This window comes from Quercus robur, chromosome 4 (genome assembly GCF_932294415.1).
Source record: "Quercus robur chromosome 4, dhQueRobu3.1, whole genome shotgun sequence".
NCBI lineage: Eukaryota > Viridiplantae > Streptophyta > Magnoliopsida > Fagales > Fagaceae > Quercus > Quercus robur.
The window spans coordinates 74,811,664-74,839,251 of NC_065537.1; the positions used below are offsets into that span (position 1 = coordinate 74,811,664).

At 33.1% G+C, this 27,588-nt stretch overlaps 2 protein-coding genes across 2 annotated transcripts; both read left to right on the plus strand.

The window, feature by feature from the left end:
• The first annotated feature begins 5,059 nt into the window (after positions 1-5,059).
• Positions 5,060-6,211, plus strand: LOC126722583 (uncharacterized). Its single transcript, XM_050425730.1, has 2 exons — positions 5,060-5,384; positions 6,177-6,211. Exons 1-2 carry the CDS (start codon positions 5,060-5,062, stop codon positions 6,209-6,211), a joined length of 360 nt encoding a protein of 119 aa, XP_050281687.1.
• A 13,468-nt stretch (positions 6,212-19,679) lies between these two features.
• Positions 19,680-20,402, plus strand: LOC126722584 (uncharacterized). Its single transcript, XM_050425731.1, has 2 exons — positions 19,680-20,001; positions 20,368-20,402. Exons 1-2 carry the CDS (start codon positions 19,680-19,682, stop codon positions 20,400-20,402), a joined length of 357 nt encoding a protein of 118 aa, XP_050281688.1.
• The last annotated feature ends 7,186 nt before the right edge of the window (positions 20,403-27,588 follow it).

Sequence of the window (27,588 nt, forward strand, 5' to 3'; positions counted from 1 at the left end):
TATCGAATATTGGAAAAAAAAAAATCATACTTTAGTGTGGTCAAAATGTAGCAATCGAGAAAACTTGTGAGACTAAATTGTGATTAGGCCAAACCAAAAGGGGAATTTTTATATTCACCATTGCAAAATCTATAAATTGAACGGAATCCTAACAATTTTCGTTTTAATTCAAACTTTAAGAGAGTCATAAATAACAAAAGTTCGTAGATTGTTTAAATTGCAATAAAACCAAACTACAAGAAAGCAATTATAATTTTTCTAAAAAGTTATTGTAAAAGAAACATTTTGTTAATTGTATTTTTACATAATAAAAAAGTTAGATCAATTACGGGTGATTATGAACTCATAAATTATAAATACGGTTATTTATTTATTCAATTGTTACAACAAGTAAAAAATGCATAATTTGAATCATGCATGGTTCTCCTTGTTAAAAAAAAAAAAAAAAACTCATAGAATCCCACTTAGATAGTACCTCTCTTATAAACTCCAATTATACACCCTCCTCAAAAATAAAAATAAAAAATCCTTTTTTTTTTCATTTATTTCATTCTAAAAAATAAAAAGAAATCAGACAAGTTTAAGGAAGCTATTACCAATAACTTTTTTACATCATTAATTACAACAGGTTTTGAACATTAGGTTTAGACCTCATGCATTGCATGCCAATGGCTCTAAAGTCCAAACTTCCAAAAAGTTACAAAATGTCAGGGCCGGCGTTTTCGGATTGCCCATATGATATTCGGGAAGCCAAGATTGAGACTCAACTTTGGGCTTAGAATATGGCCCAAAGGCTATTGGTGAAGTGTGAAAGACCCATTTTTGCTCAAAGTCCGGGTTGCATCCAACAAAGATTATAATAAGACTCCAAAAGTACCTTTTGCAAAGATAAGCTAGCACAATGAATGACACACCACAATAAGTGCTTAAATAATAGTCTAGCAGTAAACAAGAGAAACGTCCAGTGGTAGATGTCTGGAAAATTAATAAATGTATTCGCACAGTAAAAATTATGCATTTTCTCTGTAGTCGGTTAATATAAAAGTGGGTCCATTATAACAAATACACAAGAGGAAAATGGTTCAATAGGAATATGAGAGATCTCTAACGATAGACGTCTAATAGATTAATAGGTGTGTTTACATGATAAAAAATCATATAGTTTCTTCATTATTATTAAGTCAACATGAGGGAAAACTTCCATAGTATCCAAGACATTATGGCCTTCACTATAATAGCAAAAACAGGATTAAAGGCCTCATAATTACAAGTAGAAAAGGAAAATTAGGATGGAATGAAGGGAGAGAAAGAGTATCCATCTAGTGCAGCAAATGTTTAAAAAAGATGTCTATGTGCCATACTATGCCCATAATGATGAATATATGTGTATAGTAAGTGATAGGAATGACTTTATGGAAAGTATGAGTGAATGTATGGAAATATGGAAGAGAGTTTGAACATTTTCAGGTATGGTGTAAAAAGTGTTGTTTATGGCTATTTCAAGGTGTTGAGAGTTTTCTAAGAAGATGGAATGTGATATTTATGGGTAAGTGTACATGGATATTTATGAATCAAAAGCTGATTTATGAACTAAAAATGACATGATAGATGAGAAATTTCATGATAAGATGTTTTTTTAATGTGTTGATGGTAGTTCCTTTTATAGTGAAGCTTAAGGGATTAATTAGCGAAATTTAGAGAGGACCAAGTCTGACAGTAGCAAAATCCTAGAATATCTCTCCTGAGATTTGGCCCAAAATGGTGAGACTTGTTATTAGAGTGTTTTGCTTATTTGGGTAATGCCGTTGGAGGCTAAGATGCTCCTAATCTAGGCATTAATGCTGGGATTTGAAGATTAATTTTGTCCAATAGGATTAAACCAAGTATGAGGATTAGAGATATTGCTTGGTGCAACTAGGATTATCAGAGCTCGAAAAGGTTGGTTGACACTCCAAACCAAGTGTCAATCTTTGCTGCCTCTACTAGGAGCTTTTGTTGGACAACCCTTTATAACCTCCAAACCACTTTTCCCTAATTTTCCCCTTTTAGGATTCATGGGATTGGTTCATGAATCAATTATATACGTTTTTGGTAATAAACTAAACTATTTAGTTGAGTATTTCATGAGCTTGGAAGTCTTGGTTATAGCTTCCTTGAGTTGTGATCAAAACTTGGAGAAAAAGGGTATTTATTGCCTATTAGCTTTTAGGTGTCAGCCTAGCCTCTGGTACTGTTCACGTCAGAGTTGGCAATGGCAAAAAGGCTGATGGGACAGGTGACCAGCTCCTAATTTAGTTTGGGAGCTTGATTGCTTCTTGAGATGCTCTCCAATGGAAGATAGAACTGAATGGAGTTCTCCTGCTAGGTTAGTTTGTGCACATTGACTGTTTTGGCTGAGATTTCATGTTAGGCTTGGCCATGAGGGTTGAGTATTTTGGTGGGCTTCTGACTTGGTGGTTCTCTCCACTTGGGCCTATCTTTTTTTCTTTCTCATTGTGACCCCTACAAATTGGACAAATCTACTATATATTGCCATGGATTTTTATTCCACATGGGCTTTAGTTGTTAGTAAAAATTAAATGTATTCATGGGCTTTAATAAATATTTATGATAGGTCTTGGGTATTAATTTCCATGGGCTTTAAATAACGAATTGTGTAGTTTCTCATAATTTTTGCCATAGATTATTTTGTAAATGATATTTTCTTTAGGGCTTTTAAATAATGACCTCCAATGTTTCTTGTAAATAATATTTACCATGGGTTTAAATAAAATATGGTAACGACCATTGTAATGAAATAATGTGATATTCTCATGTGCTTTTCTATAGATAATCATAATGGGCTTGTAACATGAATAGTTACCATGAGTTTTGGATATAAAAATTATGAATGTTGTGATATAAGATAAATAGTGACCAAGGGTTTTTATATAAATTCCATCGGTTTATAATATGGTATGAAATAAATAAATGTAATGGGTTTAAGATAAATAATCATAACTTTTCATGTGCATTTATATTAGTAACACAAATTCATAAGATATATTCCATGGACTTGCAATATTATAGTAATAGGTTTAAGAACTTAAAGCATTGTTCATCATTGGACTTTAAGTGAAATACTTGTGAAATAGTATTTTGCCGAGTATTGATAACCTTAGGCTTTTTACTAAATAGTGTCAAGTAGCTAGCTCAAGCTTTTAATAGTGTTAATGTAAATTAGGGTTTTAATATTGCCAATGAGAATTGGGCTTTTAAAATATTGCCAAGTATAAGTAGTCTTGGGTTTTAAAAAGGATGGGATGTGTGCATTGAGCTCGTGGGGTCGATTTTGGGCTTAGTTAAATAATAATAATGAAATTAGATAAGATATGAGTTTTTGGGCTTTTGTGATAGTTTATATCGTGACCCAATTTAAATAATGCAATATGAAATATTTGTGGGCCAATGGGATGAGAAATATTCATGGAGGCCCAAAATGATTTATGGGTGATATTTTGGTATTTTTCTAGTGAATAAATAAATGTAATTAAATAGGATTGGGGCACACAGAATGAGTGAAAAAAAAATGTACCTTAACACCAAACAAGTAAGCTCTTTGTTTGTCTTTTAGCAGGAAGATATAAGTTGGTTCACATGTATCAACCCATTTGTACCAAAACTGTAAAAAACGCTTGTTTTTGCACAAAATAATTCCAATTTCAAGGCAATAATGCTAGGTATGCAATGAATATATATATATATATATATGTGTGTGTGTGTGTGTGTGTGTGTGTATAATTCACAACATTTTTAATTAGCCTACCACCTTACACATAATCCATCTCAATGTGCAATTAATTAATTTATTTTCGTGGGTTCCATTTAACTCAGCTGGTAAAATTTCTTGTCGACGAGAAAAAGATCTGAGGTTCTATCTCACCTACATAAAAAACCAATTGGTTTCTTAGTTTGATAATAAAGGGCAATCATCAAAAACAAATGTTAAAGGTTGAACTTCTACCTCAAAAAAAAAAAAAAAAAAAAAAATTAGTAACCTATGTGTGAGGTTGTACACTAATTTGGAATGTTGTGAAATTATTATGATTTTTTTATTGTGTTCCACAAAAGACTCGCTCATCAAATGGTAACTAAAACAGGTTTCTACACAAAATGATTCCAATTTCAATGCAATAAATGACTCACTCAAGTTTTTACACAAAATAATTCCAATTTCAATGCAATAAATGACTCGCTCCTCAAATGGTAAGTAACACATGTTTCTGCACAAAATGATTCCAAATGGTAAGTAACATAGGTTTCTGCACAAAATGATTCCAATGTCAATGCAATAAAGCTAGGGACACTATGAAATTTTATTACAAATTCATGACATTTTAAAATTAGTATCACTGCACACCCTTAGTGCAGTGGTCACTCTACAAGTATAAATGTTTGTGAGGTGTGGGGGGATAAGAACTGGGGTTCAAGTCTCTAGGAGGGAGTTTCACACACATATACACTTAGATTAGGCTAGAGTAGAAATTCTATCATGTAAAAAAAAAAAAAAAATAGTTTATTGCCTCACACATGATCCATTGCAATGCGCAATTAATTTAATTATTTTCAATAACCTATGTGTGAGGTAGTATTCTAATTTGAAAATATTGTGGAATCATTATGGTTTTTTTTTTTTCCCCAAAAGACTCACTCCACAAATGGTAAGTAACAAAGGTTTCCAGACAAAATGATTCAAATTTCAATATAATAAAGCTAGGGACACAATGAAAGCTTATTACAAATTCACAAAAATTTTAAATTAGCCTACCGCCTTACACATGGTCCATCACAATGTGCAATTGATTTATTTATTTTCAATAATCTATGTGTGAGGTAGTATTCTAATTTGGAAATGTTGTGAAATTTTTCTGATTATCTGTTGTGTTTCCTCGGAAGACTCAACTCCTCAAATGGTAAGTTTCATCCTAATCTTTCCCTCCTATTCCCTATAAAAACCACCTCTCACCAACTCAATGGTCCAAACCAGCAAACACATACATTCAAAGAGAGAGATATGGCAATGTACTTCAATACCAACATCTTGCTCTTGGGTTTCTTCGCCATTACTGGGATTCTGTTCTCTGGGAACAACAACAACATGGTTGTTGGCGACGATTGCCAAGGTGACATGCAGGGATTGGTAGCTCAATGTGCTATGTACGTTCAGAAGAGTTTGCCAAAGATGAACCCATCTCAACAATGCTGTAGTGTTATCCAGAAGGCGGACATGCCATACGTGTGCCAGCACGTAACCAAGGATGTTGAGAAGATAATTGACATGGAGAAAGTGATCTTTGTAGCACAGTACTGTGGCAGGCCAGTGGCCCCTGGGACCACCTGTGGAAGTAAGAAACTCTTAAAACTCTCTCTATATATATATATATGAACCTATTCTCCACAATTTATGTGTTCCTTTTATTCCACATATGGTAATTGGAAATGAATTTTGTGTGTTTATGTTTTTTGTTTGGTGATGAGTTGGCAAATTAGCATAAGTTTGGATTAGTTTTTTATTTTGGTTATTTGCTTATGTACAAATTTTTAAAGTTTTTAACATCTTTTATAATTATTTTTATTTTTTTGGGATTAGTATATCATAGTTTTGTATTAAAAAAATAGAGTGTGGCTGTTTAAGTTTTAAAAAAATGATCAAAAATAAGAGAGAAAATAAGGTGCATTTGTTTAAATTTCAAAAATAATAAGAGATAACAATATTGTAAACTACTAAGAACGTGGGTTTAGTGAGAGGTTTTAAATTGTGAGCTTTTATTTTACAAATTTATCCTTCTTAATTGAAAACTTATAAGCAAAGAGGGAATATTTTGAAATATTCAAGACAGAGTTCACGACTTAAATAGCTTAGAAGTCCTTTAAATGATAGTATAGATAACCAAATAATTGAAATAAATAAATAGACTTTCAACAATAATAAGTTAATTCAAATACACATATTCGAACTTATTTTGACTTAGGTAAAAATGAGATTATTCCTTTTGTATTTTCTTATATATGTGGCTTGAGTTGCTTTACTTTTCTGGAGTAGAAAAAACAAAAAAGGGTTGCTTTGCATAGTCGTTTATGGAATCGCAATTTGGGTTTATACATGTTTAATTTAACTCTTGTTATATCTATTGCAGGTTACACTGTTCCATCACCACCACCAATAGCATGAAGTTAAATAAAGTGACTGGATGCAAATTTAGGAGCTATGACTTATGTAATGTCAGAGAAGAAAAAATGACATAAATTTGGACATCATATGCTTCTATGTTTTATTACTAAAAATATCTATCAATACTTGTGTGAATTTAAGTTTGCCAATGGAATAAATTTGTTAGATTAAATTTCTAAATCCATCATTTCCTGATCATTGGGACAATGTTAACTTAACATGGAGAATCTTCATAGCTTTTGGAATTATCGGAAATTTAATATAATTAATTCATAAGAACAAATCAATGGCATTATTTAAAAGTCTATGGTTGTCAGATAAGAGTCTAAGATTAAATTCTACCAACATAAAAAAAAAAATAAATAAATAAAAAAAAAGAAAAAAAAAGGACAATTAGTGTAAAAATCATGTCAGTGGGTCAATGGCTGTTACGGTTGTACACGTCCTTTTTCTTATTAATTGATACAATAAAATTTTAACAAACACAAATATATTTATATACACACATATATATATATATATATATTACGTTAACTACATGATAATTGTTCGTTATAAACAAGTCAAAATGCCAATTGATTATTGGTGTAAGTGGTGTTTGAATCTCGATATCTTAAATAAAATAAAATGATATAATCATTTCAGTGGGTTACCCACTAACCGCTGCTATTGTGTTTACTTGCTAGTACTATTTGTTAGGGTTTCTGTTGAGAGAAGAGCAAAATTATTGCGCCACACTTCTTTCTTATTTTGTTTGTGGTGTGGGCGAGTTTGGGAGACTCACACCCCAAGTTGTGTAATTTTATTTTATTTTTTTGTTTTTTTGTTTTGAGAGAGTTTCAACCTATAGTGTCCATGCCTGATAATAGTTTTTTATCATTAGACCCATGGGCGTAGTTAGGAATTTTTACATGGGGGGGCCGATTCGAACCATGAAGGTTGAAATCGACGACGATGAGTATCATCGTTGTATGGATAGTCTATATTTTTAGGTTGATATGAACATTCTTTGAGATAAGCTCGTCGGATTTCATCTTGTTTATTGATAGGGAATTTACATATTTGTTTACGTGATCCTAGATCACGATCTATCTCTTCAGATTGAATTCTTGAACATTTGGAGGGGTCAGGGTGTTCATCAGGCATTGAAGTATCAACATTTGTTTCTACAGCCACATGTGTCCTAATTTCTGAATTTCTAACATCTTTTTTCTTAAAGAATGCATCAATTTTTTTTCGTTTGCTCATAATTCTTTTAGCTTTAAGAATATGACTCAAAAATAAACCTGAAAAGAAGTTTAAAAAATAAAATTTTAATTAGAAATTTTTACTTAGTTATATGGATGTTATTCATTCTCAAGAAAAAACAAAATTTTCACTATAATTTAAACATACAACCCATTTTTAATACGACTTTAATTAATAATAACCCCTCAAACAAAAACAAAAATTAAACACACGAGTATTGGTATACAACATAAACCAAACAATTTAACAACACCCATAGCCACATTCACAGCGACATGATATCTAACTAATCAAAAATAGGTAATAAATCAAAACAATTTTACCTTAGAAACTTTGTCTTCACAAACTGCAAAGATGGGTCACCCATATGGCAATGCCTACTGCCTCTGCCTGACTGCCTTCAACTTTAGATCTTCCCTTCAAGACACATCACAAACAATCTCTCCATGCCTTCAATCATGTATTTCTCTAAAAATCTATGAAAATATAAAGAGCATGTGAATATTTAGGTGTAGATAGTTGAGAAAATCAAAAAAAGACATTAAAAAGAGATGAATGTCTAATGGAAAGAGCAGAAAACTCACCAGTCACCAAGTAGTAACCAAGTTCCAAAACTAAAGCTGATGAAGAAAGAAAAAATTGGTTAGGATTTTTTTTTTTTTTTTTTTTTTTTTTTTTTCCTGGGACTGTGAGTACAGAGGACTGGAGTTTTGGGGGCTGGGAGGTAGGCAAAGGTACCAGTGCAAATGAAATGTATCAAAGAAGACAAAACAAAAGAATAAGAAGTAAAGAAAGCGATTCCGTGGGTCAGTGGGTGGATTTTTTGAGATGAAGAGAGTGAAGTTTTGTTTTTAGTGTTTGGACTTGAGCGGGCCAGCTTGTTTTATTTGGAGTATATAAGGTGATAAGACCTAAAACTAAAGCTGGGCTTGGGAGTATATTTGAGCTGGGCTTGGGAGAATAGTTGAGAATTGGGCATTGGGGGGGGCCAATTTTTTTTTTCTACCTACTCTAATGGAATTTTTTTTTTTTTTTTTTTTTTTTTTTTTTGCAGGGGCCGGGACCCCCCCAAACCACTACATGGCTCCGCCCCTGATTAGACCAAGACACCAATCGGTTTTTGGTGTAGGCAGGGATTGAATCTCAAATATCTTATTCAACAATTAGAAACTTTATTAATTGAATTAACTAAAACCCACATGTTTGATAGCACTATGTTTGTGAGAAGTTATGCACCATCTCTTTCATAGTTTGGGAGTTCCACAGGGCTCTAAAGTCAAGAGCAATGATGCACATATTCAAGTTAATTTGAAGAGAATGGGGTAAGAGATAATTAATAAAAGGTAAGGTGAAGGGCTTATCACTTATCATTCAGAATCTAATAAAACGAAATTACAAAATTTCCCCTACTATTATTTAGTTCTTAAACTTTTAATTTCTTTTTCTTTTTTTAATAGTTCGATAGTTGGAAGAGGGAAGGTTTGAACTATGAATATCTCTGCTAAAAATACCAAAGAAAAAAATGTCAATTGAATAAGGCTCTCGTCTTTTAAATGTTATTTTTAACTTCTTTAAAGTATGAGTTAAGAAACAATTAACAGGTTTTCGTTCAAATGCTGCTTAAAATATTTATCGTAAAAGTCACTCAGGTGTATATAAAACTATGTGTCAATAAATAATTTAAATATTATCTTGAAATGTGGGGTGTAGTATGTGAGTGCATTAATTTGTCTGTGTTTGTGCGTTTCTTAAAAATAATGCTAATTGGGGAAAAAAACTAACAACAATAAAACAATGCTTCTCTTGTGGCGGATTTGACAAGAGATCTGATTTTAGGACAATGTGAAATTAAGTTTCTATAGAGAGATGAGAGAGATGACAGAGATAGAATGTGATTAAGGATAGAGAAAGGTTGAATAATAATTTTTTTTTTTAAAAGAGAGAAAATAACAAATGCATGATGCTACAATGCTGCTTTAAATTTGATGATATTAATGTAGCATATTGTAAAAATTTAAACAGTGTTCTAGTACCAGATGTGGAGGTCATTTCGCAATAGAATGTTCTTCTTTATTTGATCCCCAAGGTTTAGACTAAAGAGAATCGTTAGGGTGTCATCCAAACTATATGTACGTTTTTAGACTCCTTATCATAAGTTGATTAACCTAGTTATTTAGTCAAATGATTACTTAGATAAATTATTCAGTTCTAGGTTAACACAATAAAATCATATTATGTAAATAATGCAAAAATATAAAGAACACAACGATATGATTACCTAGGAAAACCTAACCGGTAAAAAACTTGGGGAAGATTTAATCTAGCTATTCTCAAGGTAAAACATATCCATTATGAAAGAATTGAAGTTTTTACAATATAACTTAGACCACTAACATCCTATTACTACCTCTAGTAGAAGACTTACTATCACGACCACGTGACAACTCCGAGTCCACGGACTACTTTTTTTGATCCATAGCAACCACAAGTTCTCCTACTTGTGACTTTGAGACTCTACTCAAAAGTTTCATATCTTCTTTAAAGTTCTTTGTGCAGCAACTGAAGAGATCATCAAATTTTTGACGTGAATCTTGATCATGACAATTCTATGTGTGTGTATGAAGGTAAACACTTTTAGATCTCACAGAAGATTCAACACACACCTCTTCAAAGATTTCTAAAACGTGACTAGGGTTTTTCCTTTTATTCTTAAATTAAAACACAAAACCCTACACGTCATATGGGCTTGGGCTTATTGGAAATTCTGCAAAAAAATAAATTTGCACGAGTTTCGTTCAATCGAATATAATTTTTGATCGATCGAGTCTTGCAAATTTTGTCCAATACTTTCTGCAAATCACTCGATTCCAATTTTAAAATTAAACACACTTTAAGCAAGCCTAAACCGAGACTCTATGTTTTGATCATGGTTTACCAACATATTACAAATTGAAGTTCTAATACATTAGTTCCTATAGTCTTAGAACCTAATAAACTCTCCTTTTGGCAATCCGTGACAAAACACATTACAAAAATAAAATGCTCAGAGTAAAAACAGCCCATTCAATTTAAAAAGCCCTAATTACATTTCAACCTAAACCACTATCTCTCAGTTGCAAAAGTAGACAGCAGCCACAACTGAATTAACCTGTAAATTCCTAAAACACTAAACAAACACGTAAACGCATTTGTGGAAAATACAAGTAAAACAAAATAAACTTCTTGATTTCACAAAACATAAAATAAAAGACATATACCATGAATAACCTCATAATATAAATCAATAATCAATGTACCATATGTGAAACAAGAAACAATAAAAACATAAAAATACATAAACATAATGTCACCCCCTAACCTATACAACCCATATATCATGTCAAAATGAAATCATAAGCCAAAATAAACCAAATACAAAAAAAAAAAAAAAAAAACCTATATACAATATACCAAAAAAAAAAAAATCCCCCTATCTCCATGTGTATGTACTCTGCCTTTTTGTAACGAATTGCCAAAGGGCAATCATGACTCATCAAAGGGTGGAGCTTGTGGAGTAGAACCTCTAGCATCCACCAAATATGCTTGTAAAGCATTGTTGAGGTCTAAAAAAATCATAACACCAAGGCCCAAAGAAATTACACAATGGGCCAATCCCATGGAAAGTGATATTAAAAAGGTTGAGCCCACCACAAGGAAAAAAGGATGGCAAGCCCAAAATCCATGAAGGGATAGGCCTAAGAGCCCATGAAACAAAGGGAAGAAAGAAAAGGGCCAAGCCCACCAAGATCAGAGGATAAAAAGAAAGAGTCCAGTGGAATGGACTAGGCCGGGATCCCTAGAGGCTGCCAAAGGTTCGGGATCCTCGGGACGCGTAGCACAGTTGAAGTGGGATTGAGACAACTCAAAAGGGGTTCCACGAAACACAAGAAACGAAGGGAAGATATGTCATTCTTAAGCAGCCAGTGATGCAGCAAAGAACTAGAAGGTTTGGAGAGCAACAACTCGTGAACAAAAGGTTGGTACCTTGGGGAACCCAAGAAGAAGAACCATTAGGGGAATTAGCTGGGAAAACCTTCAACCTGGCAGGGATGGATTCGGCTCACTTGGGAAAAATAACAAAAAGGAAGGATGGCCAAAAACTGAGTCTAAAAGGTAAGAAGCCTTGAAAGAAGAGAGATTGAGGATCAGCTTTCCAAGGACATCCCGGAATGGAAAGTCAACAAATGGCTTTTAGGGAAACAGTACTAAAAGAGGAAAACTATGAGAAATAGGGAAAGAGCCAGCCATCAAAATGGCTGGCATAATAGAGACTTTGGTACCCAGGGGGCCAAGGGGGAAGAATCAGTGGTACCCCGAACCCTAGAATGACACTATAAAAGGGGGGGAAGCAGCCAACATTAGGGATTCATTTTTTTTTTTCAGCAATAGAGAATCATAACAAAATCATTGAGAAAACACTGTCTAAAACTCAAAGAATGTAGAAAAACAGGGCCTGGTATCCCAGAACAGCTACTATAGAATATACTTGGATTCAAAATGATTCAAACTTTACAAGTCTTAGAGGCTTAGATAGCCATCTAAGTTTGTAATTTTTGAGCTTATTTGGACTTTGTAACACATCATAGTAAGCACATTGTAATTCACAATTAAGAGAAAATAATGAAATATTTCATACTAATTTAAGGATCCTTAACAATTATTTTGTGTGTTTCTTTATTAAATTGTCTTCCTTTACTGTTTTCTTGCTGTTCAATACATATATTCTTACTTGCTAGTATGTATGTATTGTAGGATTCTTGCTCTGTGCCCCACTTGGTTTGTAAAACAGCCTAGTTAGCTGCGGTGAACCAAGCCCAGTCCCTTTAAACTATAACAGGAGGCCTTGGGGTCCTCGCTTCAGCTTGGGCCTGGACATTGTCCAAAAAGAGACTCTCACAAGCATGAAGCTCATTGAACACATCCAATCGAAGCTGTCCATGCGCTGCTTGAATGGTCATAACAGTATCCAGCATACTACACAAGGAAGAGTCGCTCAATGTAGATGTTGGAGGATCCACAGCAGCTGTAGGGTGTACATACACCTCAGCAGAAGGGTCACCAGAAGGAGGAGGCTAAGATGCATCACTTATAGAAGACTCCACTCTAGGGTGCTTAGAGCTAGCTTTCAACTGAGTTGCTCTTTGCCTAAGGAAAGTGGCACCTATAGGAGCTATGATATGTATCAGCTCAGATACAGGAAAGTTTTCTAATCCTAAGTCCAAAAGAATCCTATGAATAAAGACTGAAAGAACAAGCCATGAGATTTGGCACTACTCCTATGAACCTTAACAAGTGAGTAAAGGAAAAGAGTGGGAAAACTCATAGAAGCATTAGTGACGAGAGTGACATCTCTCAATGGGGATAGTATGAAGATGAGAGATATGCCAAATACAAAGATAAGAAATCTTGAAAAAAAAAATAATAATAATTGAGCTTAGTAAGCTCAGTAGAGGTAACCCTAGGATCAGTACCCCAACTAATGGAAGTACCGGTGATGAAGGACATGATGTCATCAAGAGGAGGAGACTCTGTGTAAGGGTACACAGGATACTGTACCAAAGGTACACCAAGAGTAGAGGCCACTACATCAGGAGTAATAACATAATCTTGACCCCTTATCCAACTCTTCACAAACTAAATGTTGGAATCATCGGAGTGGATAGAGAGGTCGAGTAGAACTCTCTAATCAATGCAGCCAAAGAAGGATGCTCTACCTCTAAGAGTGGTAACCAACCCCTACGCCCAAAAGTTCCTACGAATTTCTGGATCCACCTCATCTAGGAGAACCCTACGCTCAGCCTAAATAGGTCTAAACACAATTAGCTTCTCCTAAGCTTCTTGGTTTTTCTCAAATTGAAACCTATCACTTTGAAAGGCAGAAGAGGATTGGGTAGAGGTTTTCTTAGCCCTAGTCTTCCTAACCATGATGCTAAGAGATTAGAGGAAAGGAAAACAAAAAACAAAACAAAAAACCAAGAGCAGACTACATTAGAGAGGGTTAGAGCACAAAAATAACAACAAATAACAATCTATATGGTGCATGTTATGAATGCACATATGATGCATGCTCTAATGCATTAAGATTTGTTCAATATCACTTTCTAAACCAACAATTTACTTGAACATAGAGTTTTAATCCAAAAACCCCAAATTTTGAAAAACCCAATTTCAGAAATTAAACAAAATTGATCAATTAACCATTATACTAGTTATAAAACATCATATAATGAATTAATCCATCAATTACACAAGTCAATTTCATCAATTATAGTCCAATTGAACAAAAACTCCAATTTCTCAAAGTTCCAAGCCCTAGAATTTTCAATTGTCCTCAAATCACAAAATTGATCAAATTAATGCATGGGAACCACTTGTATATGAACTAAGAACAAAAACCTAGTGATCAAGTATGTTTAAAAACAACCTAAAAATAAAAATCCCAAATTTCCTATGTTCGAAAATTTTAAAGAAAAATGCATGAAACATGTAATTAAATTGAAAAAGAAAGGGTATAAAGGTCTTACCAATGCTTGAGAACAAAAACCTTGGAGAAATTTGTGGAAGAAAAAAACAAAAATCCCTTAGATTGGATCGGTCAAAGTGAGAAAGAGAGAAAAAGTCTGGAAAAATTTTTGAAATAGTGAAGAACATGTGAAGGTGAAGCTTTTTAAAAGACTTAACTTTTGAATTTCAATCAGTCGAAATTGGGGTTCGATCAATCAAAAAATAGATTCGATTGATCGAGCACCAATCGAGCCAAGTAGATTCAAACCAAATTTTTTAACGTATTTTCGATCAAATCAAAAAATACATTCAATTGATCGAAAATCTAGAAAATTGAAATTTTTGAAAAAAAAGGAAGTTTTATGCAAAAGCCACTCAAACCAATTTATTTCATGAATGAAATGCATAATTATGAGTTTAAAAGTTTTTCAAAAACATTTAAATTCAACCTAGATCTTCCAAAAACAAGACTTCTACACTTTTTGTCCCCAAAACACAATCAATAAACATGTTTTGTATCAAATCATGGAACATATAATCTTGGATGGCCATACCAACTTCACACACAATTTCATGTACTAAGTTTAGCAAAGAATAACTTGTGTAGTGTGTGCAACTAGTAATAGCATGAGATACATGTGAAGTGATATGTAGATTGCAATCAATCACAATTTCTACATTATTCATCATATAAGTTTGAAAGTGACTATTACCTAAAGAGTTACATCATATAACTCTCACATCTCCTAGAAAACAAGCTTGCATTCATGTAATTTTTTTTATTTAGCCTCATAATGTACACATCATTTTTATTTCATTGTGAAATTGTTATTTTAGCCAGATTAATGTACACACCAATTTTATTTCTTTGTGTAATCTTTATTATAGCCAAATAATGTACACACAAATTTTATTATTATTCCAAGACTACACCTTATTTTTTTAATGTACATGTGCTACACTTTCTCAAACACAAAATCTTACGATATGCACTAAGATGCTCATGATTAGCTAGTAAACAATGGTGAGATGGTTATTTATGTCTTTCTCTTGGGATTTTCTAGTCCTAACAATCAAAAGCATGCTACTTCAAAATCAAGATCATGTGATCAAAAACTATAAACAACTCTCACACAACATACACTACATAGCTAAAACTAGCAAAGTGCAAAAAAAAAAAAAAAAAAAAAAAAAACACTCATCCAAGCTAAACAAGGTATACAAGCATGTTATGAAACAAAACATGGCCAACCTTAACTATAAATCCAAGATATATAATACAAAACATACCCCTCCTTTCTCCTTTCTCCTTCCTTTCCTTCTTTTTTTTTAAAAAAATAATAACAAAACAACCAAATATGAAATGCATGAATGTTATATAATGCAAATCCTAAAAACAAAAAGAAACAAAACGTCAAATGAAGAATGGTCACAAAGAGTATTGAGATGAAGTACAAGGACCATATTAGAAAGACTCAATTAGATTAAGCCTTTTGCATCTAAAACTTCTTAGATGAAACTTTGGCTTTGGAGTTATTATACATATTAGAATGATGTGTAACTCCAGGATTGGTATAAAGGTTTAAAACCTTTACCAACTCACCAATAAGTACCATAAGATCTTGTGCTTGAGGCACAGGTACTCTTGGCTTATTTGCTCGCTTTGCAGCTTGCAACTTGAAACAATTTGAGTGAGTATGCCCAACCTTTTCACAAAAATGACAAACCTACAAATGTCTATCATGCTTCTTATCCTTAGGAAGGTTAGGATTTTTAGGCTTAGACTCTTTAAAATCAACCATAATCTTCTTAGGAAGTGGTGCAACTTCTACTGGTTTGACAATCTTACTCTTGGGGGGCCCTGAAGAAAAAAAAAGTTTATGGAATGAGTTTCAAACACTGAGATGCTATCGACAAAACCTAGACCTGTTTTGTCTAAGGGAGATTTCTGAACACTCAACTTGTGATCAAGTTTAGAACTAGTAGACCTATTTATTTGTTCTCTAGCAATAGATAATTCTAGTTCTAAGTTCTTAATCTTATTAAGCAACATCATATTTTCAGTATTCACCTTATCAATCAAATTATTAGCATCAAGCAATTTCAGCAACAAATTTTTCTCTTCAAGTTCAAGGGAGGTAATCTTCTTTAAACCTAAGTTTGCACTCACAACATCCTTTGCAGCAACCTTGCATAGCTTATTAAAAGTTTCTTGCAAGTTAGCACACTCAGAGAATTTCTCATCAAAAGGGTTCTCTTCAACCACAACACTTTCATCAACTACAGCAGTAGCTGTGAATGCAATGAAGTTTCCATCTTCATCACTACCAGACTCATGATTAGAAATTTCATCATCACTAAGGATTATAACCATAACTTTACCCTTTGACCTCAAGAATGTAGGACATTCAGATTTTACATAACTATACCCATGACAACCAAAACATTGTTGACCTAGAGAATTACTAGAGGTTTGACCAACTTTCTCTTTTGATTTATTAGTATTGTCAACTTTAGTTGATTCATTCCTTTTAAAATTCCTAGGTTCAGTATTGTTTTTACCTTTTGCCCTTCTATTGTTGTTTCTAAGAAAATTTCTAAAGTTCTTGGCAAGATATGCAATTTCTGTAGAAGAGAGTTCATCATCAAATCCATTCCCATCAACATCATCAATTAACTTAAGAGCCATTGATTTGGATTTGTTTGTTTTGGATAGGTCTAGCTCATAGGACTAGAGAGATCCTACTGGCTCATCAATAGAGATGGAGTCTACATCCTTGCTTTCTGTAATGGCAGTCACTTTGGATCTAAAGTCCTTAGTTAAGGATTTAAGAATCTTCCTAACAATCTTAGGTTGATCATAAATTTCACTCAAATTATAAGCAGAATTAACAAGATCATTAAGTTTAGCATAGAATTCATCAAAGCACTCATCATCAGACATTCTAATGCTTTCAAATCTAATAGTTAACTACTGCAACTTATTAATCTTAATTTCTTTTGTGCCTTTATGCACAGTTTGGAGAATATTCTATGCAGTATGAGCAACTTCAACATTTGAGATTCTCTTGAATTCCTCCATAGAAACAGTATTAAAAATAGCATTCATGATTTTGCTATTAGAAGCAGCTAACTCTTTTTGAGAAGTTGACCACTCGCTAACAGTAGTAGTCGATTTCTCCCATCCGTGTTCAACGGAGTTCCATACTCTTTTATCAATAGATTTCAGGAATGCTTTCATCCTTACTTTCTAGTAGGCATAGTTGTTCCCATCAAAATAAGATGGGATCACAAGAGAGTGACCATGTTCCATGATAACAGGGTTCAATGATCAACTCTTAAATCAAAAGATCTAAACACAAGAGTTAACCTGCTTAGATACCACTTATACATTTTTAGACCCCTTAACACAAGTTGATTAATCTAATTATTTAGCCAAGTGATTACTTAGATAAATTATTCAGTTCTAGGTTAACACAATAAAATTATATCATGTAAATAATCCGAAAATATAAAGAACACAACGATATGATAACCTAGGAAAACCTAACCGGTAAAAAACCTGGGGAGGATTTAACCTAACTATCCTCAAGGTAAAACAGATCCACTATGAAAGAATTGAAGTTTTTACAATAGAACTTAGAAAACTAACATCCTATTGCTACCTCGAGTAGAAAACTTACTACCACAACCACGTGACAACTACGAGTCCACTGACAAATTCTTTCTTTGATCCATAGCAACCACAAGTTCTCCTACTTGTGACTTTGAGACTCCATTCAAAGGTTTCAAATCTTCTTTAAAGTTCTTTGTGCAACAACTGAAGAGAGCATCAAGTTCTTGAGGTGAATCTTGATCTTGACAACTCTATGTGTGTGTATGAAGGTAAACACCTCTAGATCTCACAGAAGATTCAACACACACCTCTTCAAAGATTTCTAAAACGTAACTAGGGTTTTTCCTTTTATTCTTGAAGTAAAACACAAAACCCTACACGTTATATGGGCTTGGGCTTAATTGGAAATTCTGCAAAAAATTAAATTTGCACGAGTTTCGTTCAATCGAATCTAATTTTTGATCGATCGAGCCTTGCAGATTTTGTCCAATACTTTATGCAATCACTCGATTCCAATTTACAATTAAACACACTTTGAGCAAGCCTAAACCTAAACTCTATGTTTTGATCATGGTTTGCCAACATATTACAAATTGAAATTCTAATACATTAGTTCATAAAGTCTTAGAACCTAACAGTATCCCTAACAGTTTTATTTTAATCCAAACTTTAGGGTGAAGAGTCTTGAAACTCATGATGGCATAGAATGTTCTTCTTTATTAGAATAACAAACATTTGAATTATCCTCTTCATTGTTGTAACTATCGAATATTGAAAGAAAGAAAAAATCATACTTTAGTGGGGTCAAAATGTAGCAATCGGGAAAACTTGTGATTAGGCCAAACAAAAAGTGGAATTTTTATATTCACCATTGCAAAATATATAAATTGAACGGAATCCTAACAATTTTCATTTTAATTCAAACTTTAAGAGAGTCATATATAACAAAAGTTTGTAGATTGTTTAAATTGCAATAAAACCAAACTACAAGAAAGCAATTATAATTTTTCCAGTTATTGTAAAAGAAACATTTTGCTAATTGTATTTTTACATAATAAAAAAATTGGATCAATTACAAGTGATTATGCTCTCATAAATTATAAATATGATTATTTATTTATTTATTCAGTTGTGAGTAACGCAGGTTTCTACACAAAATGATTCCAATTTCAATGCAATAAATGACTCACTCTTCAAATTGTAACTCAGGTTTCCGCACAAAATGATTCCAATTTCAATGCAATAAATGACTCGCTCCTCAAGTGGTAACTAACTTAGGTTTCTGCACAAATTAATTCAAATTTCAATGCAATAAATTACTCACTCCTCAAATGGTAAGTAAAAATGATTCCAAATGGTAAGTAACATAGGTTTCTGCACAAAATGATTCCAATTTCAATGCAATAAAGCTAGGGACACAATGAAATTTTATTACAAATTCATGACAATTTAAAATTAGCCTCCTGCCTCACACATGATCCATTGCAATGCATAATTAACTTAATTATTTTCAATAACCTATGTATGAGGTAGTATTCTAATTTGAAAATATTGTGGAATCATTATGATTTTTTTTTTTTTTTTTGTGTTCCTCGAAAGACTCACTCCACAAATGGTAAGTAACACAGGTTTCTGGACAAAATGATTCCAATTTTAATGCAAAAAAGCTAGGGACACAATGAAAGCTTATTACAAATTCACAAAAATTTTAAATTAGCCCACTGCCTTACACATGGTCCATCACAATGTGCAATTGATTTATTTATTTTCAATAATCTATGTGTGAGGTAGTATTCTAATTTGGAAATGTTGTGAAATTTTTATGATTTTCTATTGTGTTTCTCGAAAGACTCAACTCCTAAAATGGTAAGTTTCATCCCAATCTTTCCCTCCTATTTCCTAAATTTTTTATGATTTTCTGTTGTGTTCCTTGAAAGACTCAACTCCCCAAATGGTAAGTTTCATCCTAATCTTTCCCTCCTATTCCCTATAAAAACCACCTCTCACCAACTCAATGGACCAAACCAGCATACACATGCATTCAAAGAGAGAGATATGGCAATGCACTTCTATACCAACATCTTCCTTTTGGCTTTCTTTGCCATTACTGGGATTCTCTTTCCCAGTGACAACAACATGGTTGTTGGCCAAGGTTGTAAAGCTGATGTGGTGAATTTGGTAAACAACTGTGGTATGTTCGTTTTAAGGAATGCGCCAAGGGTAGATCCATCTCCACAATGCTGCGCTGTTGTCCAAAAAGCAAACATTCCTTGTGCATGCAGCCAAGTGACCAGTGAGACTCTGAAGGCACTTGACATGAACAAAGTGGTCTTTGTAGCAAAGTTCTGTGGCAGGCCACTGCGCCCTGGGTCTAAGTGTGGAGGTAAGAAACTCTTTATATATGAAGCCTTTTTTGATAATGAGTTGGTAGATTAGCCTAAGTTATTTATATATAATCATACTTACTGTGTACAACTTTTAAAAAATAAACAAATAAGTTTACTACAAATGTTAATCCAAACACACATTGTTCAACTTATTTTAGACTTAAATAAAAACGAAATTATTCCTTTTTGTTTTTATAGTTTTGATTTGTAATGGTTCACTGGAGGTCACTGTGATCTACGGCTTAAGTTGCTTTCACATTTCTGAAAAATAAGATAAAAGTTGTTTTACTTACAGTCGTTTATTATAAATCGCAATATGGATTTATACATGTTTTGCTTATCTCTGATTACATCTATTACAGCGTACAATGTCCCACCAGCAGCATATCTTGGATGAAGAGACCGCTTGCAAATCTATAAATTGCGACTTTTGTAATGTTACGGGTGAAAAAATGGCATAAATTTGGATATCATTTGCTACAATGTTGTATCACTAAAATTTTCTACCGTGACTAATGAGAATAGTTGAAAAAGTAATAAATCTACACTCTCATATGAATTCTTTAAGTTTACTGGCATTGATATATCAAATTTCTTTACAAGGGGATAACCCACTCTCTTGTGTGAGAAATTTAATATATTACCGCGTAAGGCCATTCTCTTGTGAGAGATTTGATATATCACCATGACATAGAATAAAAATGCCAAAATGCAAAACTTATCATTTAATTTTCACTTGTTGGACATTACGGTTGTACATCCCTTTAACTCCGTGATAATTGTTTTTTTTAAGCAAGTCAAAACACCAATTAGTTATTGGTGTAGATGGTATTTGAACTTTGAACCCAATATCTTAAATAAAATAAAATAATATAATCTGCTATTGTATTTTAGTATTTGTTAGGATTTTTGTTGAGAGGAGAAGAGCAAAAGTATGACCCACACTTCTTTTTGATTTTGTTTATGGTGGAGACTGAGTTTTGAGAGACTCATACCCCAAGTTGTGTAACTTGTGTTTGTTAGCACTATGTTTGTGAGAAGTTATGCACCATCCCTTTAATAGTTTGGGAGTTCCATAGGGCTCTAAAGTCACAGTACTAGAGCAATGATACATATATTCATGTTTGGAGAGCATGGCGTAAGAAATAATAAAAGGTGAGGTGAAGGGATTATCACTTATAAGAATCTAATAAAAAGAAATTAAGATTTTTCCACTATTATAATTTAGTTTGTAAACTTTTAAGTTTTTATTCTTTTTATTTATTTATTTATTTTTTACTTTTTATAATTTGGTAGTTGTGTGAGGGGGTTTGAATTTCAAACCATGAATGTCTCTATTAGAAATGCTAAAAAGTGTCAATTAAGTTATATGGCTTTTAATTTTTAAATATTATTTTTAACTTCTTTAAAGTATGAGTTAAGAAACAATATATCAACAGTTTTTCATTCGAATACTACTTAACGAATTTATCATAAAAGTCACTTAGGTATGTATAAAGCAACGTGTCAATAAATAATTTAAATATTATCTTGATATGTTCGGTGTAATATGTGAGTGCATTAATTAGTGTGTGTGTGTGTTTTATTTATTTATTTCTTAAGATATGGTAGAATGAATGTGTTTGTAAATATGATACAAACATACAAGTGCTTTACCGTTCAAAAAAAAAACATACAAGTGCTTTTCTTAAAAATAATGCTAATTGAAAAAAAAAATAATAATAAAATAACACTCACAACAATAAACCAATGCTTCTCTTGTGGCGGATTTGTTAAGAGATCTGATTTTAGGACAAGGTGAAAGTTTCTAAGGAGAGATGAGAGAGAAGGCAGAGAGAGAATTTGGGACAGAGAAAGCTTGAATAATTTTTTTTTTTTTTTTAAAAAGAGAGAAAATAACAAATGCATGATGCTACAATGTTGCTTTAAATTTGATGATATTGTCGCATGTCGTAAAAATTTAAACAGTGTTAGAGTACCAGATGTGGAGGTGATTTTGCAATATTTTGATCAACAGTTTTTTTTTTTTTTTTTCAAAGGGTTTAGATGACCAGATAGGAATGTTTCAATTACTTTAGGCTAAATACAAGTATGATTGTGAAAATAAAAGTCAAGGATAATTACAAAATTTCTCTGTGATGCACTATCACAATTATTAGATTTGATCCCCAAGGTTTAGATTAAAGAGAATTGTTAGGGTGCCATCCAAAGTATCCCTAATAGTTTTATTTTAGTCCAAACTTTAGGGTGAAGGGTCTTGTAGCTCATGATAGCATAGAATCTTCTTCTTTATTAGAATAACAAGCATTTGAATTCTCCTCTTCATTGTTGTAACAATCAAATATTGCAGAAAAAAAAATCATACTTTAGTGGGTCAAAATGTAGCAATCGAGAAAACTTGTGAGACTAAATTGTGATTAGGCCATACCAAAAGGGAAATTTTTATATTCACCATTGCAAAATCTATAAATTGAACGGAATCCTAACGTTTTTCATTTTAATTCAAACTTTAAGAGAGTCATATATAACAATTGAAAGTTTGTGGACTGCTTCAATTGAATAAAACCAAAATATAAGAAAATAATTATAATTTGAGTAATGCTACAGTCACAAACTCTTTTACAATATTTTTACAAAATGTTAATGTGGTCTACCTCCTATTGGTTTTCATTTAGGCCCACTATTAATATCACATTTTTATTTACCAATAATCACTCACCACATAAGCACTTTGTAAAATTTGTTGTAAAATAGTTTATATCTCTAGCATTATTTTTATAATTTTTTCAAAAAGTTATAGTAAGTGTGAGTTTGGGAAGCACATTTCTCAATGTGGCTACGTTTTTTGTGTGGATTTCATGCATTATTCATGGGATTAGCAAGTACGGATATCAGCAAATTTTTCTTTAAAATTAGGTCCGACGGCACTATTCATACATTTAAAAATTATTTTGCAACAGTATTTTCAGTTTTCAATTTTCAGCAATAAGTGGTATTCAAACAGAGCCTAAAAGAAACATTTTGCTAATTGTATTTTTACATAATAAAAATATTAGATCAATTACATGTGATTATGCTCTCATAAATTATAAATGCAGTTATTTATTTATTTATTTATTTATTCAATTGTTATAACAAGTAAAAGATGCATAATTTGAATAATAGTTCTCATTAGGAAAAAAAATTCCGTATTTCCTTTAATTTCAGGCTAAAAAATAAAAAGAAAACAAACAAGTTTATCGTAGCCATTACCACTAACTTTTTTACATCATTAATTAATTAGCACATGTTTTTGCATGCCAGTGGCTCCAAATTTCAAACTTCCAAAAAGTTACCAAACAAGTAAGCTGATCTTTGTTTGTCTTTTAGCAGGAAGATATAAGTTGGTTCACATGAGTCAATTCATTTGTTCCAAAACCGTAAGTAACGCAGGTTTCCGCAGATAATGATTTCAATTTCAAGGCAATAATGCTAGGGATGCTATGAAAAAAAAAAAAAATATATATATATATATATATATATATACAACATTTTTAATTAGCCTACCACCTTACACATGATCAGTCACAATGTGCAATTAATTAATTTATTTTCGTGAGTTTCAGTTAGCTCAACTGATAAAGTCTCTTGTTATCGGAAAAAAGATCTGAGATTTTATCCCACCTACATCAAAAACCAGTTGGTTTCTTGGTCAGATGATAAAAGGCAATTTCAGAAGCAGATATCATAGGTTGAAACTCTACTTCAACAAATTATTTATTTCAATAACCTTGTGGGAGGTAGTATACTAATTTGGAAATGTTTTGAAATTATTATGATTTTTCATTGTGTTCTTCGAAAGACTCACTCCTCAAATGGTAAGTAAAACAAGTTTCTACACAAAATGATTCCAATTTCAATGCAATAAATGACTCGCTATTCAAATGGTAAGTAACTCAGGTTTCTACACAAAAGGTTCATTTGGTTGGAGTGGTGGAAAAGTAGGAAGATAGAAAATGGTAGGAGGATGAAAAAGTGGGAGAATTGAAAAGATTTTAATTTCTCTCCTTTTTGTTTGGTTAGGAGTAGAAAAGTGGAAGGATGGAAAAAATGAGTTTGAATAAATTTACTCATACACCTTTGTTAAAGAGTGATGTCCAATTAAAAAAAGAAAGTGACAAATAACCACAAAAAATAGAGCAATCAGCCAAATTTATTAAAAAAAATAAACATCATGTCCCAAAAAAAATCATATCTAGTTTTTTTTTTTTTTTTTTTTTTTTTTTTTTTTTTTTTTTTAAAACAACTATCACGCCTAGGCCCTAGAAAATAAAAATAAAAAAAGAAAAAAAAGAGGCACACCCAAGCCTTATAAAATCAAAAGAAAAGAAAGTGACAATGTTACCGCCCAAAAAAAAAGGGCAACTAGACAAAGCCCATGTGCACATGCACATGGGCATTTTTTGCAATCAAGAAAAAATGCAACCCCACTCAATTTTCTCCCCATTTTGGAGAGAAAACATTTTGGTGGGCTCAGGAAGAAAACACTTGGGCCCATCATTTATTTTTCTTCCTTCCCATCTAACCAAACACACTCTAAAAAAAAAATTCCTTCACATTTTCTCTTCAAAGTTTTTCATCTACCCTATTTCATCTCCAAACAAACACACCAAAATGATTCAAATTTCAATGCAATAAATGACTCGCTCCTCAAATGGTAAGTAACTCAGTTTTCTGCACAAAATGATTCCAATTTCAATGCAATAAATTACTCACTCCTCAAATGGTAAGTAACACAAGTTTTTGCACAAAATGATTCCAAATGGTAAGTAACATAGGTTTCTGAAGCAATAAAGCTAGGGGCACAATGAAATTTGGCGAAACTACATTATTGGTCCCTGAAGTTTACCCTGCGTGCGCAATTAGTCCCTCAAGTTTAAAACGAGCACAATTAGTCCCTTAAGTTTTAAAACTGAGTTGTATTGGTCCTTTTACTAACTTCTGTTAACGGTGTTACTTACGTGGCTAATGGGACAATGACTTAGCATTTTTGAAAATGATGTGGCATCTTTTTAATTAAAAAAAAAAAAAAAAAAAGCTTCCACGTTAGATGATATTGATCAGATTAAAAACAAATCTGATATTTTAAATTCCTAACAACGATCAATCCACCATCATCAAGCATAGCCACTGTAGACCGTGCACCATCATCAGCCACAAATAAAAATATATCAGAATTTAGTATACACACTCATTTCCTCTCCACTGTTTCTCTCTCTGTGTGCAATGTAGTTCGGCTCACACGTCATCAGACTGAATGGCGAAGTGTCACAGAAACGACGTCGGATCTCTAGTCCTCGACGGCCCCACCACCGTCGGCCACTCTCGCATATGGACCTCGTTCTCCGGCTCCGCATTCCGCCGCAAACTCTTCAATGCCATGAGCTGCGGCGGCGGCGGTTCCCGCCACCGCCCCAAGAGCGATTTTGTCGCAGAAACCAGATCGGTCTCGAAGCCGCCGGAGAAGCCGAAGAAGGCCAAGTCGGAGAAGCTCTCCGATCTTCTTAACATGCCGGAGTGCTCCTCGTCGGAGACAGACACCGACGGGGAGACGAAGAAGAAAGTGGAGGCCCTGGAGGAGCTGAAGCTCGTAGCTAAGGAACTGCAAGGCGAGGATTCAGCGAAACGAAAAGTCATCAAACTCTCCCTTAACCCGCTGATCAAACAAAGAATAAAAACCATCAAAACCCCCAAAATCATCAAAACCATCAAAGAAGGCGGCGGGTTTGAAGTTAAGGGAATTGAGGATGTAGGAGACCATGAGGCCGACGGTTAGGGTGGTGAGCACGGCGGTTCTGCCGAGGTCGAGGAGGAAGGCGGCGTAAGGGATGAGGGCGATGGCGAAGGATGTTGCTCCAGCACAGGGGTCGAAGGATGTTGCTTTGGCGGTTCCGCTGAGTTTTTGAGCATTGTAGGCGAAGGATTTGCTCTGGCGACGTCATTTTGGCTAGCTGGAATATCAGATTGAAGAAAAGGATCTGAGATTGAAGAGAAGGATCTGAGAGCAACAAAGACAAGGAGAAGGACTGAGATAGAAAAAGAAAATAAATCTTTGTTTTCTTTTTCTTAAAAATCTCTTTGGATTTTGGTGGTGTAGCTCTGTGATTCAACGTTAGGATTCTCCTTCTTGTAATGAAAGTTGCGAAAAAAAAAGAGTAAAATCACTTAAGAGTAAGTCTTGGCTAAAATGATAACACACAAGCCCAACGAATTTGTGGTGGGGGAGATGGACAATTAGTCAGTGGAGTGGTTTTCCAGATTTTATTATTATTATTATTTTTTTTTAATTATAAAAAAAGAGCTTGTGATGGAAATTCCATTTGAGTTTTTTTGCAGCTGTCAATCTCTCGCTTCCCATCTTTCTGTCGTGTCTTTGTTAAACAAATATCAAATTTGTTTTTAATCCAGTCAATATGATTTTTCAATTTTGTGGAAACTTTTTTTTTAAAATTTTTAATTAAAAACATGCCATATCATTTAAAAAAATGTCTAGTCATTTTTCCGTTAGCCACGTAAGTAACACCGTTAACAGCAGTTAGTAAAAGGACCAATACAACTTAATTTTAAAACTTAAGGGACTAATTGTGCTCGCTTCAAACTTGAGGGACTAATTGCGCACGCAGGGTAAACTTCAGGGACCAATAATGTAGTTTTGCCATGAAATTTTATTACAAATTCACGACTTTTTAAAATTATCCAAACTCCTCACACATGATCCATTGCAATGTGCAATCAATTTAATATTTTCAATAACCTATGTGTGAGTAATGTAAAATAGACCGCTATGGCCTTTCTAGACTCCCAAGTGCGCCTAAAATCGCACAAGGCAAAAAGGAACTAGTAGAAATCATTTGGGCAACAAAGTCAGAATTGCATGAAATTTGGCAAGTTGAAAAGAAACGGCCTTCCGAGCAATAGTCATTGCTTTGCCACGAGGTACCCCTTGAAAATGGCGAATAGCATCAGTTAGGTTCCAAAAATTGCGATTTTGCCGTTTATAGTAATTTTCGATTCCTTATTAGCTTTTTGCTCAAAAGTCAAAATAAGGTCTTGCTTATTTTGGGACGACCCTTAAAGTCAATAGTTTATCATTTTGCATTTAACTCATTTTTGCCATTTTTGGAAAATTCTAGTATTTTGTCATCTAATTGCGTAATTAGTGTGAATTAGGGTTTTGGACGTTTCCTAACTGTCCTAGGGTGTTACTTTTCAGTATTCATATGTTTTGTAGCCGTTAGAGGCAAATTAGATTATTATAAACAAAATACAGACTTTTGTCGAATTCTTTCTTTGATAAATTCTAGTTTATCTCCTTGTGGATTCAAGGAATATCATATGTGCTTTCTTCAGGCTTTTGAGACATTAGTGAGATAGAATTCTAATTTGAAAATGTTGTGGAATCATTATGATTTTTTTTTTTTTTTTGGTGCTCCTCGAAAGACTTGATCCACAAATGATAAGTAACACAGATTTTTGGAAAAATGATTCCAATCTCAATGCAAAAAAACTAGGGACAAGGAAAGCTTATTACAAATTCACAAAAA